General features: G+C 44.6%; 1 protein-coding gene across 1 annotated transcript in view; it reads right to left on the bottom strand.

Annotated features, from left to right (window-relative positions):
- cftr (CF transmembrane conductance regulator) overlaps positions 1–16,079 on the bottom strand; it is a 37,531-nt gene extending 21,452 nt beyond the window's left edge. The window contains exons 1-9 of the mRNA XM_069144010.1: positions 15,913–16,079; positions 14,741–14,851; positions 8,291–8,402; positions 7,507–7,722; positions 6,759–6,848; positions 3,423–3,586; positions 3,189–3,314; positions 2,720–2,966; positions 2,494–2,586 (exon numbers count right to left, since the gene is read on the bottom strand). Of these exons, the coding sequence (XP_069000111.1) occupies positions 2,494–2,586; positions 2,720–2,966; positions 3,189–3,314; positions 3,423–3,586; positions 6,759–6,848; positions 7,507–7,722; positions 8,291–8,402; positions 14,741–14,851; positions 15,913–15,965 (1,212 nt within the window). The 5' untranslated portion in view covers positions 15,966–16,079. The remainder of the gene's footprint in view (positions 1–2,493; positions 2,587–2,719; positions 2,967–3,188; positions 3,315–3,422; positions 3,587–6,758; positions 6,849–7,506; positions 7,723–8,290; positions 8,403–14,740; positions 14,852–15,912) is intronic.
- Positions 16,080–17,405: the final 1,326 nt, after the last annotated feature.

The raw sequence follows: 17,405 nt of genomic DNA, 5'->3' as shown, positions 1-17,405 counted from the left end.
GTGTCTTTGTGTGTCTAGCAGCCACCCTGCTACTCCTTCCTCCCTCTCTCATCTGGTCACCTGCTTGGGTTTTTATCTGGGTTAGGGAGGGACAATCAGGGATGTGATTCAGCTGGGGCTAATTAAGCCTCTTCCAGGCACTGTTCCCTGAACCACTCCCCCAATCAGTCCCTCCTGCAGCTGAGCAAACCACACCCGCCACCACACATGGATCAAGGTCACTGCTTTAACTCTTAAATGTATGGGTTGTTTTTCTCACACTATTAGATGCAGCATCAACACAACACTAATATACACTACATCATACTGATAACACACAAAAACATATTTGTATTTATGATTTTTTTTTTTTTTTATAATTTACTTGTAGGTAGATTTCAGGAAACGTTTTTAGTTTTTTTAATTCATGAATGTGTCTCAGTGATGGTTTATTAAAGAGAACCATCTGAGCAGTCGGGCCATGTGAAAACAAATCTGGCAGGTAATTGGATGCACCACCTGTCTATCACAGCTGACTTCAACCAATCAGATCAACACACTATATGATGTCATAGGAAAGCGGTGAAGATGAAACACAACAACGAGCCACAGCGTGAGGAAAGTTCTTCAGCATGTAGGTAGACAATTCTTACAACGGATCAGAGGTTCTGGTACAACGGATGCTACAGCAGCAGCTATGCTAACCTCTCTCAGACCACCTCTGTCTCTCTGGAGGGACCAGTCTCTTCCTGGGATACATCAACACCACCCACTGTGGAGGGACCAGTCCCTTCCTGGGACACATCAACACCACCCGCTGTGGAAGGACCAGTCCTTTTCTGGGACACATCAACTCCACCCACTGTGGAGAGACCAGTCCCTTCCTGGGACACATCAACACCACCCGCTGTGGAGAATCTAGTCCCTTCCTGCGACACATCAACATCACCCACTGTGGAGAATCAAGTCCCTTCCTGCGAGACATCAACTCCACCTGCTGTGGTGGGACCAGTCCCTTCCTGCAACACATCAACTCCACCCGCTGTGGAGAGACCAGTCCCTTCCTGGGACACATCAACACCACCCGCTGTGGAGGGACGAGTCCCTTCCTGGGACACATCAACACCACCCGCTGTGGAGAATCTAGTCCCTTCCTGCGAGACATCAACTCCACCCGCTGTGGTGGGACCAGTCCCTTCCTGCGATACATCAACTCCACCCGCTGTGGTGTGACCAGTCCCTTCTTGCGACACATCAACTCCACCCGCTGTGGAGAATCTAGACCCTTCCTGCGACACATCAACATCACCCACTGTGGAGAATCTAGTCCCATCCTGCGAGACATCAACTCCACCCACTGTGGAGAGACCAGTCCCTTCCTGGGATACATCAACACCACCCGCTGTGGAAGGACCAGTCCTTTCCTGGGACACATCAACATCACCCGCTGTGGAGGGACGAGTCCCTTCCTGGGACACATCAACACCACCCGCTGTGGAGGGACGAGTCCCTTCCTGGGACACATCAACATCACCCACTGTGGAGGGACGAGTCCCTTCCTGGGACACATCAACATCACCCACTGTGGAGGGATCAGTCCCTTCCTGGGACACATCAACACCACTCGCTTTTGAAGGACCAGTCCCTTCCTGGGACACATCAACAACACCCGCTGCAGAACAACTGTGTTTCAGCTACAAGCGCTAACTTAAAGACTTAGAACTAAAAACTAGACGGACTGTTGCATGATCTCATGTTCCTTCAGTTACCTCACAAGATAAATTTCTCTCTGAGGACCACAGACTGGCTATAAAAGTGTCCGTAGCTTCCAGGTCTAAAAAATGAGGCCAATGCAGAAGAGCCTGAAGCTGCCTTACCACCGAGTGCCACTAGAGGTTGGCTCCAAAAAGCGGTGGTTTCCAGAGGCATTTTTGTGTTTTTTTAGCAGAACATTTCTGATTCTGGACAAACTGAACACGACAGCAGCTGCAATTACCAGGATGGTGCAGGTCTCCATCTCTCAGTTACAACTTCCCTTCACACAACCTTTCCCAGCTACCTGTGAATCTATATGTACAGTATGTATATATACACTCACCAGCCACTTTATTAGGTACACCTGTTCAACTGCTTGGTAACGCAAGTATTTAACCAGCCAATTACATGGCAGCAACTCAATGCATTTATGCATGTAGATACGGTGAAGATGACCTGCTGAAGTTCAAACGGAGCATCAGAACGGGGAAGAAAGGTGATTTCAGTGACTTTGAACGTGGCAGGTTGTTGGTGCCAGACCAGTCATGAGCAGTTCTGAATGCAAAAGGGGTCCAATGGTACTCGCAAGGTGTACCTAATAAAGTGGCCGGGGAGTGTATTTACACACACATACCTAGAATCACTGCATCCTTTTTCTTCGCAATGTTTTCACCAACCTGATAAATGTTTCATCACAGTTACTTCTATGAAGCTATATGAATGTCTGACATACAGCCAGCTGTATAGCCAGGAACCAACCTCGTCCCAGGATGCAGACACGTTGACCATCTCCAGTTCAGTGGTGGTCAGATTGTACTCCAGCACTCTGTATTCCTCCTTCATCAAGAATTCCTGGAGAAAAACATCATCAACATTTACACTTATTCTACACCGCTCCACTCTTCTGTTTGGGGTGTTGAAGGTGAAGATTGTCTTCAGCAGAAAATATCTAAGTGACTCACACATCTCTCATCCCTCCACCTACCTCGATCTTCTTGACTAGAGCCAGAGTGTCGTACCACATCTGGATGGAGCCTGGCAGCTGGCGGGTCAGTGTCATTCGGAGCACCATGCAGTAGGAGGCTGTGGTGAAGATTCGACGCAGGATGATGCCTTTACTGAGCGCGTGCGGCACGATGGCTGACACAATAACCAAGATGGCGGAGAAGAAGTAAGCGGCGCTGTAGAAGTAGCGGAGAGAACCGATCTTCCTCGTCAGCGTCATCTCACCCCTAGAGAGGAAGAAGAACGAGACAGAAACAGGAAGAAGAAAGGAGATGAGAATGTTTTAATGTTCCTGTAAACTGAAGTATTGAAGTATTTCTCTTCCCAGTAAATTTATTGTTTAATGCTATCTGTCTGGTGTGTGTGTGTGTGTGTGTGTGTGTGTGTGTGTGTGTGTGTGTGTGTGTGTGTGTGTGTGTGTATTTATATGGTATACGGGAGTTCCTTACTGCCTGATGTTCCTGATGATGGTCTCCATCACCTCCTCCCAGCCGTAGGCCTTCACAGAGTGGATGTTCTCCACGATCTCTGAGGTCAGCGCCAGGCGGCGGCTCGTCATCCCAGCTCGCTTCACTCTGTTCACAGGAGACAGTTTCATTGCAGCATCAGCAGGCATGTACATGTACACATACATACGTGTACATGTACATGTGTTGTGAGTGTGAATGGTAGCCTGTCCCCACCGGTGAGGTCCCATCTTCTGGGATAACCAGGCCTGGACGATGCCCAGCAGAGTCAGAGCTGCCAGAGCACAGAACCCGTTCACCTCGATCAGCTCCCAGATCAGACCCACACACAGGGTACACTGCAGGGGTGTGATCCACACGAAATGGGCCAGACCCAGACTCTGGGGACACACAGAGGACAGACGGGGGACAGACAGAAGGGAAAGAGAGAAGGCATGAGAGGACACAGGGTAACTGGATTACAGCTCTAATAATGTGACTCCTTCCAGTAAGAACATGTTTAGCTGCTGACCACAGAGCACTCAGAGGTTCAAGGAACACTGGCAACAGATTCGTTCTGAGTACCAAACAGGTGTCAGACAGGTGAGCAGGTGTCAGACAGGTGAACAAGTGTCAGACAGGTGAGCAGGTGTCAGACAGGTGAACAGGTGTAATACAGGTGAGCAGATGTGGTGTCAGACAGGTGAACAGGTGTCAGACAGGTGAACAGTTGTTACACGGGTGTGGTTTCAGAAAGGTGAACCAGTGTCAAACAGGTGTCAGACAGGTGTGGTGTCAGACAGGTGTGATGTTAGGCAGGTGAGGTGTCAGACAGGTGAACAGATGTCAGACAGGTGTAGTGTCAGAGGTGTCAGACAGGTGAACAGGTGTCAGACAGGTGTGGTGTTAGGCAGGTGAGGTGTCAGACAGGTGAACAGGTGTCAGACAGGTGTAGTGTCAGAGGTGTCAGACAGGCGAACAGATGTCAGACAGGTGTAGTGTCAGAGGTGTCAGACAGGTGAGCAGAGGTGTGTCAGCGTAGCTCAACAGAAACAGAACGTAGCCATGTGCAACAAAGGCAAACAGCAACAAACAGCTCTATTTTGGTAAAAACATGAAACATGAAGGATCAGAGGGACGTACTGACCACATAGAGGATTAGTGTGTGCATGTGTGTGTGTGTGTGTGTGAAGGAGGGGGGGGGTTAACTGGTATGTTATTAACAGTCTTTCACTGTTAAAATGGATCACTATTGCAATAATGTGTAACTGCTATAAATTCAAGCTGACTGAGTGAGTCTGTAATACTTAAAGAGTATGTTCTCTGTGACGATATCATTAAACCACCTTCACTTACCTCAGTCAGGTCACTGCATGGATCACTACATGGATCACTGCATGGATCACTACATGGTTCACTACATGGTTCACTTCATGGATCACTGCATGGATCACTACATGGATCACTACATGGATCACTACATGGATCACTACATGGTTCACTACATGGATCACTACATTGTTCACTACATGGATCACTACATGGATCACTACATGGATCACTGCATGGTTCACTACATGGTTCACTACATGGTTCACTACATGGATCACTACATGGTTCACTACATGGATCACTGCATGGATCACTGCATGGTTCACTGCATGGATCACTGCATAGATCACTACATGTATCACCACATGGTTCACTACATGGATCACTACATGGATCACTGCATGGTTCACTGCATGGATCACTCACTGCATGGATCACTACATGGATCACTACATGGATCACTGCATGGATCACTGCATGGATCACTACATGGATCACTGCATGGATCACTACATGGTTCACTGCATGGATCACTACATGGATCACTACATGGTTCACTACATGGTTCACTACATGGATCACTACATTGTTCACTACATGGATCACTACATGGTTCACTTCATGGATCACTGCATGGATCACTGCATGGATCACTGCATGGTTCACTGCATGGATCACTACATGGATCACTACATGGTTCACTACATGGTTCACTGCATGGTTCACTACATGGATCACTACATGGTTCACTTCATGGATCACTGCATGGATCACTGCATGGATCACTGCATGGTTCACTGCATGGATCACTACATGGTTCACTACATGGTTCACTGCATGGTTCACTACATGGTTCACTGCATGGATCACTACATGGTTCACTACATGGTTCACTGCATGGTTCACTACATGGATCACTACATGGATCACTACATGGTTCACTACATGGTTCACTGCATGGTTCACTACATGGTTCACTACATGGATCACTACATTGTTCACTACATGGTTCACTGCATGGTTCACTACATGGATCACTACATGGATCACTACATGGTTCACTACATGGTTCACTACATGGATCACTACATTGTTCACTACATGGTTCACTGCATGGATCATTGACTGCATGGATCACTGTTTATGTGGTGGTTTGTTCATGAGGTTGTTTGTTTATGTGGTTGTTTGTTCATGTGGTGGTTTGTTCATGTGGTGGTTTGTTCATGTGGTTGTTTGTTCATGTGGTGGTTTGTTTATGTGGTTGTTTGGTCATGTGGTTGTTTGGTCATGTGGTGGTTTGGTCATGCGGTGGTTTGTTCATGAGGTTGTTTGTTTATGTGGTGGTTTGTTCATGTGGTGGTTTGTTCATGTAGTGGTTTGTTTATGTGGTTGTTTGTTCATGTGGTGGTTTGTTTATGTGGTGGTTTGTTCATGTAGTGGTTTGTTTATGTGGTTGTTTGTTCATGTGGTGGTTTGTTTATGTGGTGGTTTGTTCATGTAGTGGTTTGTTTAAGTGGTTGTTTGTTCATGTGGTGGTTTGTTTATGTGGTGGTTTGTTTATGTGGTTGTTTGATTATGTGGTTGTTGCTCACTTCTCTGTACAATGACAGCAGAAATAGGAAACATAAACTCTGTAGTGGAACTTCCCTGAAGGATGATCAACAGAAACATATGCTGAGCTGTGAAGTCATTGGTTTTTGTCATTGTTCCATTAAGTTGTTTTTTTTTAAATTTCTTATATATTATTATGAATAAAACATTTAAGGGCAGCAGGATGAGGAGGATCTGAAGAATCATGAAGAATCAGCACCGAGCTGATGAATCTCACCTGGACTTCAGGTTTCACTCAGCTGCCTTTCATCCACTCACCTGCAACTTTACACACACACACACACACACACACACACACACACACACACACACACACACTGGGCGAGCCACATCCAAGCAGGTGATAATTATCCCAAAGCAGGTAGCAGACTGTTTCCACATTCAACATGTCAGTGAGACCCGAAGCAGCTTCAACCTCAACACACGCAGCCTGCAGCCGTGTGCTCTCCAGCACGGATGACCATCAAACAACACACACCTCATCCTGTTTGTTTGTTTATGTCTTTGTATTATCTCATCTGTTGTCCACTAACTGTCCCTCAGTATAACACAGAGAGAATAGAACCTCTGGAGTCAATGAGGGTGTGACCTTTCAGTCAAAGCCCCCATCTTGTTGCCTAGGTTACTCACCTCGTCCAGCTTGTTGAGGTGAGCCGACATCAGACTCACCAGCTGACCAGTGCTGATCTTATCCAAGACTCGGCTGGACAGCTTTAGGGTCTGAAAAGGTCAAAGGTCAGGGGTCAGTCGAAGCACAAAGGGACAAAGTGAACTATGGGAGGGGAAGTTGGAAACACGTGGTGGCCCCGCCCCTCCCACTGCTTGTGGACTTCCACATGTGAGGACCATCCTGGGAACGTTGAGTCACGTTAAGGAAGGTGGATGCATCAGGCTCATGTGGAAGCTGTAAAACTCAATTATTAAAAACAATGACAAAACACAACAGTCTTATTATCTTATCAGCTGGGTTGTTTTGTTCTGGAAGTAGCGAATGTTCACGTGTTATCAGCAGCTCGATGCCACCGGCTGCAGGAAACACTTCACAACATCTCTCCTCTCTTAGTGTTATGATGCACATTAAATATGAACTGTGAGAAGATCCTTTACTGTCACTGATGAGGGTTCATGAGAAACATATTCAATTAAAGACATATTTAAGGACATAAGGCAGTTTATTGTCAATGTAAAAAAATACAAAGAAATTGAGTTGGCAATGCATCAGATTAGCAGCAAGAACAAGGTAAAAGATGTATAAAAAAAAAACAACCAAGATAAAACAAGACGTTACTAGGTTAGAAAATGTGTCTAAATGTGAAGACCTCCAACACTAACCAGGAAATAAGAGCGTCTCATTTCGACGAACAGGCTGTCCTCCTACCTTCTTGTAGATGAGACTGAAGAGGGCGATGCGGATCTGCATTCCCAGGTGGTGCAGGCCGAAGATGGCCGGCTGCAGCAGGAGGAAGCGGGCAGTGAAGAGGAGGCAGAGTCCCAGGGCCAGGAAGTAGCCCTGGCTCCGCTCCGGAGCATGGAACGGGTCGAAGGAGGCGATGATGCGACCCAGAAGCTGCGGTTGGACCGTCTTAGAGGTCTCCTGAACCACAGATAGAACCACAAAAAGTAGAGATGAACTGAGCTTCTCCAATTGTAGTTTCTCTGTTTTAGTGACAGGATCTCTGCTGAGTCAGCTGGATGTTTAAAAGTAGTTTCTGGGACACATTGGCGATACACACACACACACACACACACACACATCAGTATATGAGATAGATGGGTTAGATGGGTTAGGGTTCTGGTGTTCTGGTCCAGACTCCGCCCTAGCCCAGAGGCCCACAACCACAAGACGACATCAGAATCTAAATCCAATGTCCAGAACCTGTGATCTTCCTCTGAAGTTTTTCGGTTTCTCCACAGTGACCCCTGAATGTGTAACAGGCATTCTTGTCATTATGACGACCGTCTCTAACTGCACTAACTTATGCACACGGCTGCTGTTGGCTCCTCCCACTCGGGTCTGGGAAAGAGATGCTGCGCGACACTCTGGTGCGACATGCTTGTGATGTTTCTACATCCCTGTACTGCAGCTGTACTGTCTTTCTCCAGTTAACAGATATATAGAGACAGGTCTTTGTCCTCTACAGAGGACAGAGAGACAGACTCACCCCGAGGTAGAGGAGGACACCAAAAAAGGCGAATGGGCCGAAGAAGCAGCGGGCCAGAGCTCTCATCAGCCTGGGATGGTTGTTGGTGGACACCACCTCCCTGTCCCATTCTCTGCAGGGAGGACAGTTAGAGGATAGAGTTAGAGGACAGAGTTAGAGTCTCTGTCAGTGAACCGTCCGTCCAGGTTTCAGAAGTCTTTCTACAACTTTGTCTCAGAACAAGAAGCTGAAGTTTCCAGATTGAAAGATGTTTCTGTTCTTTGAATAAAATTATATTTTATGAAACTACAGCTTGTTAAACATCATGTGTTTACATGTTGTATAGATATTTCTATGATTATTGTTAATTATATATATACATATATATATATGTATATATATAATTAACAATAATATTAATATATATATAAATCTATACGTTATATCCAGTACTTGTATAGTGCTTGTTTAAAACGGTGTGGAGCTGTTGTTAGATACATGTCAGATCAGGTGTCTGTTCTTCAACCAGAAGAACTTCTGGTGGAACAAACACCAGCTGAGAGAATAAAACATGGATCATTTCGTCAATGGATTTCACTCCTGCTCTTGTTAGTTAATCGTCTTCATGCCAGCGGAGCTCACTGACCTCAGCGGAGGGTGACAAAGAGGCTGGAGGTACACAGCAGGCTTTAATAGAAGGGAAAGTTCACGTTCCCAGAATCCTCCCTGTTTGCCTGATCGAAATAATGAAAGAAAATCACCCAGCAGCAGTAATTTATCAGTCTTTAAAGGTCGACTGTTTAACACTGTGTACATTAACGTCTGGGTGGCACTGCTCAGCGGGATGAAGAGGCGGAGCCAGGGAGGGACACCAGGGGGTAAAAAGGATGAAGAAACATGAGAGTCTCATCTTCAGAATAACAATGAGGAAGAGGAAGAGATGAAGAGGAGAAAATTAAGAGAGGAAAAGAAAAGTTAATAATAAAGACTAAAAACAAATTCAGAGGAGGAAAGTTAATAATAAAGATTAAAAACAGATTCAGAGGAGGAGAGTTAATAATAAATATTAAAAACGGATTCAGAGGAGGAGAGTTAACCTTGTCCTTCCTCTGCAGCCTGATGTTTGTTGAAAAACACAGGTGAGGTTTATGTACTCGGGTAAAATTCCAGCCCATATTTTCAGTGACTCTGAAGAAATGTTGGATGTTACTATAAACACATGGAGAGGTGACGTATTAAAAACACCTACGCTGTAGATTTCTAGGTTCCAGTTCTATTAATTCTTCTTCCATAAAGGATTTATGTCATGTACACCGCTGGTGCATTTAAAGTGTAGCATTGGATACACTGTTCTGTACATGCTATCTCCACCTTCGTACACGTCATACACAGTCAGACAACTTCTGACACTTTCAGATACCGTCATACACCGTGATACACCTTCAAACACCTTCAGACACCGTCATACACCTTCAAACACCTTCAGACACCGTCATACACCTTCAAACACCTTCAGACACCGTCATACACCTTCAAACACCATCAGACACCGTCATACACCTTCAAACACCTTCAGACACATCATACACCTTCATACACCTTCAAAAACCTTCAGACACCGTCATACACGTCATAAACCTTCATACACCGTCATACACCTTCATAAACCTTCATACACCGTCATACACCTTCATACACCTTCAGACACGTCATACACGTCATACACCTTCATACACCGTCATACACCTTCATACACCTTCAAACACCTTCAGACACGTCATACACGTCATAAACCTTCACACACTGTCATACACCTTCATACACCTTCAGACACGTCATACACGTCATAAACCTTCACACACTGTCATACACCTTCATACACCGTCATAAACCTTCATACACCATCATACACCTTCAAACACCTTCAGACACGTCATACACCTTCAGACACGTCATACACCATCATACACCTTCAAACACCTTCAGACACGTCATACACGTCATACACCTTCATACACGTCATACACCTTCAGACACGTCATACACCGTCATACACGTCATACACCTTCAGACACGTCATACACCGTCATAAACCTTCATACACCGTCATACACCTTCATACACCTTCAGACACGTCATACACCATCATAAACCTTCATACACCATCATACACCTTCAAACACCTTCATACACCTTCAGACACGTCATACACCGTCATACACCTCCAAACACCTTCAGACACGTCATACACGTCATACACCTTCAGACACGTCATACACCGTCATAAACCTTCATACACCGTCATACACCTTCATACACCTTCAGACACGTCATACACCGTCATAAACCTTCATACACCATCATACACCATCATACACCTTCAAACACCTTCAGACACGTAATACACCGTCATACACCTTCAAACACCTTCATACACCTTCAGACACGTCATACGCCGTCATACACCTCCAAACACCTTCAGACACGTCATACACCGTCATACACCATAATACACCTTCAGACACCGTCAGACACCTTCAGACACCGTCAGACACCTTCATACTCCTTCATACACCGTCAAACAAAGTGTGTATTTTTGACTTTTGGAGGACTACATCCAGCTGGATCACTTGAACTAAAGTGAAGTATAATCTTTAAATACTCTTCTCTGCTAAAGTTTATTATTACATCTGCTGTTTTAGGATATCTAGACTGCTAAAGCTTGGATGGTTTTTGGTAGCTGGAATTGTTTGTGATTGGATTCTTGTTTTCACTCAAGTAACTGTGAGTCAAAGAGAACAAGTTTAGAGTTAAACTTCTGGTCTTTATTTCAATTCTATTAAGGACTAAGTTGTATTTGACTTTCCACCAGTTTGAGGTAAAAAGACTCTCTGAGACAAGTTGGGACAAAATCTAGAGACTGTGTGAAAGTTTTCTTTGTTTTCTTTGTTTCGTAATCAGTGGTGAGTTTCTATTGCCGCCCATTTGTAACACCTGGTGACGGGAGGTCTAACGAGCAGGAGGTGTGGTCTAACGAGCAGGAGGTGTGGTCTGACCAGCTGTAGCCAACCCTGCTGTAAAACCAGGAAGTGTTTGAAGTGTCAGCTTCAGTGTCAGTGAGGACTCGTTGTATGAAAACTCGGAGGATAAAGACAAAGGAGTCTTTTGTTGGAGTCTTCGGGGGACACTGAGTATAACTACTGCCATCTGAGTATGTGTGTACTTCCCGTCCCTGTGCGTATATCTACTCGTAGATACTACAGGCCTCTCACTCATTCACACCAACACCGTAACCTTTCCTCTGTTATCTGTCCCACCCGTTCCACTCATACCCAACACCTCGTCACAGGAGGACTCTGGAACTGTTAGTCAGCTGCAGGACAGACTTCATCTCTGGACTTCCTTGGTCTCACTGAGACCTGGATCACACCGGACAACATCCACCCTGCTGCTCTCTCCTCTGTCTTCTCCTTCAGCCACACCCCCAGACCCACTGGTAGAGGGAGGAGGGGGTACAGGTCTACTCATCTCCCTAAATGGAGGTTTTCTCTTTACCCACTTCCACTTCCTACCTCACTGTCTCTTGAGTTTCATGCTGTGACAGTTACTCATCCGGTCCAATTCAACATTGTTGTCCTCTACCGTCCTCCAGGTCCTTTGGGAGATTTCTTGGACGAATTAGACGTCCTCCTGTCAAACTTCCCAGAAGATGGTCCTCCACTTGTCCTTCTGGGTGACTTTAACATCCAGACTGAGAAGTCATCTGACCTTGTGCTCTTCCTGTCTTCCTTTGCTGTCTCCCTCAGTCCTTCTCCTCCTCCTCACAAAGGTTGGAACCACCTGGACTATATTTCACCAGAAACTGCTCCACATCTAACCTCACTGTAACTCCACTTCATGTCTCCGACCACTTCTTTATCTCTGACTCTCTCAAACTGACAACCTGACCACATCAACAGACTCTGGACCTGTCAGTCACAACATTCACTCCCTCGCTTCCTCCTCTCTCCCTCCTCCTCTCTCCCTCCTCCTCTCTTCCTCCTCTCTCCCTCCTCTCTCCCTCCTCTCTTCCTCCTCTCTCCCTCCTCTCCCTCCTCCTCTCTTCCTCCTCTCTCCCTCCTCTCTCTCCCTCCTCTCTTCCTCCTCTCTTCCTCCTCTCTCCCTCCTCTCTCCCTCCTCCTCTCTCCCTCTTCTCTTCTCTTCCTCCTCCCTCCCTCCTCTCCCTCCTCCTCTCCCTCCTCCTCTCTCCCTCCTCTCTCCCTCCTCCTGACTCTTTCTCCCTCATGCATCCTAACTCAGCCACAGACACTCTCCTTTCTACTCTCACTTCCTCTCTTGGTTGTCTCTGTCCTCCTCCATGTCCTCTAGTCCTCCCCAGCTCTGTGGTTGTCTGACTCCGTGCTCCCAGAGAGCCACTATGAGAGCATCAGAAAGGAAATGGAGAAAATCTAACCACCTCCTCCTCCTCCTCCTCCTCCTCTACATCCAGGACATGGTCCAACCCTACATCCCAGCCCCTCCCTCCACTGTTTCTACCAATCAGCTTGTTGCTCCTCACTGAGTTAAACACTCTACAAAATCATGACTGTTTGCTGTCCTGGCTCCTAAATGGTAGAATGAGCTCCCCACCGACATCAGGACAGCAGAAACTCTGAACATCTTCCACCACAAACTAAAAACACACCTCTTCAGACTTTATCTTGAACAGTAGAACTTTAGTATCTTAAAATGGAACTTACTGATAGAACTTTGTAGATTGGCTTTCTGGAAGAAATTGTATTTTCTTGATTCTTGTTGTTCTGGTTTGAACCCTCATGGTTGAAATTAACTTATTGTAAGTCTTTGGATAAAAGAGTCAGACAAATTAAATGTAATGTAATGTAATGTAAAAACACCTTCATACACCGTCATACACCTTCATACACCGTCATACACCTTCACACACCTTCAGACACCGTCATACACCGTGATACACCGTGATACCCCTTCAAACACCGTGATACACCATCAGAAACCTTCAGACACCTTCAAACACCGACATACACCTTCAGGCACCTTCAGGCACCGTCAGGCACCGTCAGGCACCTTCAGACACCTTCAGACACCGTCATGCATCTTCAGACACATCATACACCGTCATAGACCTTGAAACACCTTCAGACACCGCCATACACATCATACACCTTCAGACACTGTCATACATCTTCATACACCTTCATACACCGTCAGACACCTTCATACACCTTGATACACCATCATACACCTTCATACACCTTCAAACACCTTCAGACACCGTGATAGACCTTCAAACACCGTCACGCACCGTCATGCACCGTCATACACCGTCATACACTTTCACACACGTTCACACACCTTCAGACACCTTCATACACCTTCACACACCTTCAGACACTGTTAGACACCTTCATACACCTTGATACACCTTCACACACCTTCAGACACTGTTAGACACCTTCATACACCTTGATACACCTTCACACACCTTCAGACACTGTTAGACACCTTCATACACCTTGATACACCTTCACACACCTTCAGACACTGTTAGACACCTTCATACACCTTGATACACCTTCACACACCTTCAGACACTGTTAGACACCTTCATACACCTTGATACACCTTCACACACCTTCAGACACTGTTAGACACCTTCATACACCTTGATACACCTTCACACACCTTCAGACACTGTTAAACACCTTCATACACCTTGATACACCTTCATACACTGTGATAGACCTTCAGACACCGTCATAGAACTAAGTACTTCAAGTCCTCTCCAGGCTGGTTTTATAAACATGACAGTGATTCCTGTGACCTCCACAGACTCCAGATCTGAGACCAGCTGCAGTCCAACAGCAGCATGAACACATGACGAAGAATCAGAGCCCACAATGACTATAGTCTTCCTCCTAAAGTGAGTCATTCATGTCTGTTAATGAGATTTCACTCAGGGTGAAAAGTGCCACAGAACAATAAGATGCACCCACACATCCCTTTTCAACCAGCTGATGGAGGTAAGAATGAAGTTTATGATCCCATTAATAACGTTGCAGTATTTGATAGTTTACCCTACACGAAAAACTGCTTTTCATAATCAAACTTTACTTTAACAACTAATAAACAGGTGACAGTCCCCCTTCAGTGATGATTGTATTTGATTAGTCAGGCGATGCAGCATATCACAAGACATCCCCTCTGATGCAGTTTGGCACTTTGTTATTGGACCAGAACTTTCATTTGCCCTCATGAAAATACTGCAAACAGTTTTGATGTATTACAGAATGAACTAATGGAGAGTCAGGAACTCAATGAACTCCATGATGCTGGTGACCTGAAGAATCCCACCAGAAAGACACCTGAAGTCTGATGACCTACTTCTTATATCTCAGATGTGAATATGATTGACAACAGTAGTGTTCCAGTCAGCGAGCTGCATGTACGAACCGTTCGAGCTTCTCCGAGAGGTTGTCTGCCAGATCATAAGAGGGCGCCTTGTACACATCTGTCAGCTCCAGCTTCTTCCTGAAGCCCTTCCTCAGCAGCGGAGACATCCACCTGAAGGGACACACAACACACACTGATGGTCATCAGCTGTTTGAATACTTCACAATATCAAACCAGCTCTATTTGTATGGATACACATCTGAAATCTCCACTACTGAAAGTTATCAGTTTATTAAAGACAACGTGCATTCATTGTGTAGAAAGCCTATGAAACTGTAGTTGTGTGTGAGGATAATGCTTTAAGAGACGTCTGGACCTTTAATGTAAACTGGTGAAATCAGTGATCGCTGAGGTTTCACACTCATCACAGATGCTTGTTATTACCAGAATCATTTCAGAAAGGCTCTTCCAGCCAGGAGCTGTATTACATCATCATCATCCTCGGTTTGTTTGTTTGTTTGTTTGTTTGTTTGTTTGTTTAGAACTTATGGTGTGAGGAGATATAGAACATAGTGCAGAATGAACACTGTATTTAAATTGTTGTTTGAAAATACTCAAATGTTGCATACAAATAAAACACTACTAAATACAAGCAGTGAACTTGTCACGATATCAGAGTTACTGAGGCCTGTTGAAGTAAATCAATATCACCTGTCTATATTAATGTTGGTAATGATCACTGGACACCATCAGCACGTTTCACATTTACTGATCACCTCTAAACATCACCTGTCACCTGTCGAACACGTCATCGGAGCACGTTAGTGCAGTTTTAACTGACGTGCGCGTTTTCCGCTCAGAATGAGATTTTGTAGAGATAATCCGAGTACAGCCTCCATCCTACTGGCACACTGACAAAAAAAACTTTAGTAGTTTCCTGTTGGAGCACAACAGGACATGAAGATGGTCCGAGTCAGTGCGACAGACTTCCTACCGAGTGAACAGGGACAGAATTCAACCAGGTTTCTACATGTATTCAAAGTTGTCACATTAATCACCATCAAACTTCAGCAGAGTCCAGGTTGAAAATTAGAGAAACGAAACGACACCTGGAACACTGATTAAACCTCAGAGTTCTCAAAGCTCTCCGGTATTTCATATGCAGGCAGAGCTGCACGAGCACCTCTCCGCCCAGAGACACCTCCTGTGGTCGGATAAATGTAGAATCTTACCAGAAGAAGAACTTGGAGAAGAAGTTGGCATCTTCCACCGGTGACTTCTGCATCCTCAGAGCGCCGCCGGTGTCCCGGTTCGGTTTCTCTGCACCTGAAAGTCTCCGCTCACATTAGTGTCCTCAGACCGGTTCTCCTCCACTGACGTCACTGTCAGCTGTAGGACTCGGATTCTCTGCTCACTGTCCGCTCCGGTGCTGCTCCTTCTCGGGTGCTGCTCCCTCGGTGTGATAGGGGTAGGACAGTCCATCTTTTATGGACTCTCCACAACATGCGCGGGCACGTCCTCTCCATGCTGACGAGCATCAGGTTGTATATTATGACAACAGCCGGGGGGGGGGGGGAGGGGGGGGGGGGGCGACGACGACACAGGCTGTCCTGATCATTTCTGCTTCTGGTTTTTAAGGACAACTTTAGATGTGTCCTCGTTCATTGGTTTTAATTCCAGTCTGACTATATTGATCCATTTCTGTTGAGTTCATCTAACTAATTATAATTTCAACTCTGTATTCGACAACAAAACAATTCAAACTGAGACTTTAACAACTGTTAACAGAAGATTTATTAAAAGTAAAGTGAATGATACAACGGATGTTAATGAATATTAAAACAGCAGTAAATGATAAAGATGTTGGCCTCGCTCATCTTACTTCAAGTGAAAACATGAATAATATGATAATATTATAACATGAATATGATAAAAAAAAAAAAACAATTTAAAAAGACGGGAGGCTGCTACAGGTCCAGACTGACCTTCCTCTGAACAACCTTTTTCTTTCTCACTATTTATTTCACCTCCCTGTGAATCACCAAACAGCAGAAACAGTTCATCCCAATCAACTGGAAACTCTTTATCGGTTTGAGGTTACGGACAGTTTGAGGAGGATCAGAACCAGACATTCCTGAAGGGAACACAGATAACGGACCTCTGATGCAGCAAATATACTTTAACATCATATTAGTGGAACTGACAGTCATGGAATAATCCTGTCAGCTGTTTGGATCATAAAATATTATAACGAGAAACCATCTATATTTATATTTTATTCAGAAGATTTTTTAGGTTTCCTTCTAGAATCCCTGGATCAAACTGTATTCAAACTACAGAAATGCCCTTTTAAAACCTCCCTGGTGTCATTGGAAATGAAACACCCAGTGGAGCTGATAAATACATCCTAAATATATGGAATTATTAAATATATAGAATTATTAAATATATAGAATTATAAAATATATAAAATTATAAAACACCCAGTGGAGCTGATAAATACATCCTAAATATATATAATTATAAAAAATTATGAAACACCCACTGGAACTGATAAATACATCATAAATATAAACATATATATATAAATATAAAATATATAAATTATAAAACACCCAGTGGAGCTGATAAATATATCATACATATATTTAATTATAAAATATATATCATTATAAAATATGTATAATTATAAAATGTACATAATTATATAAAATATAAAATTATA

The sequence above is a fragment of the Embiotoca jacksoni genome, unplaced genomic scaffold, assembly GCF_022577435.1.
Source record: "Embiotoca jacksoni isolate LCO1_2020_lvr unplaced genomic scaffold, fEmbJac1.0.p SCAF_119, whole genome shotgun sequence".
In the NCBI taxonomy this organism is placed as follows: Eukaryota; Metazoa; Chordata; class Actinopteri; family Embiotocidae; genus Embiotoca; species Embiotoca jacksoni.
This window is presented reverse-complemented; position numbering and strand designations above follow the sequence as displayed.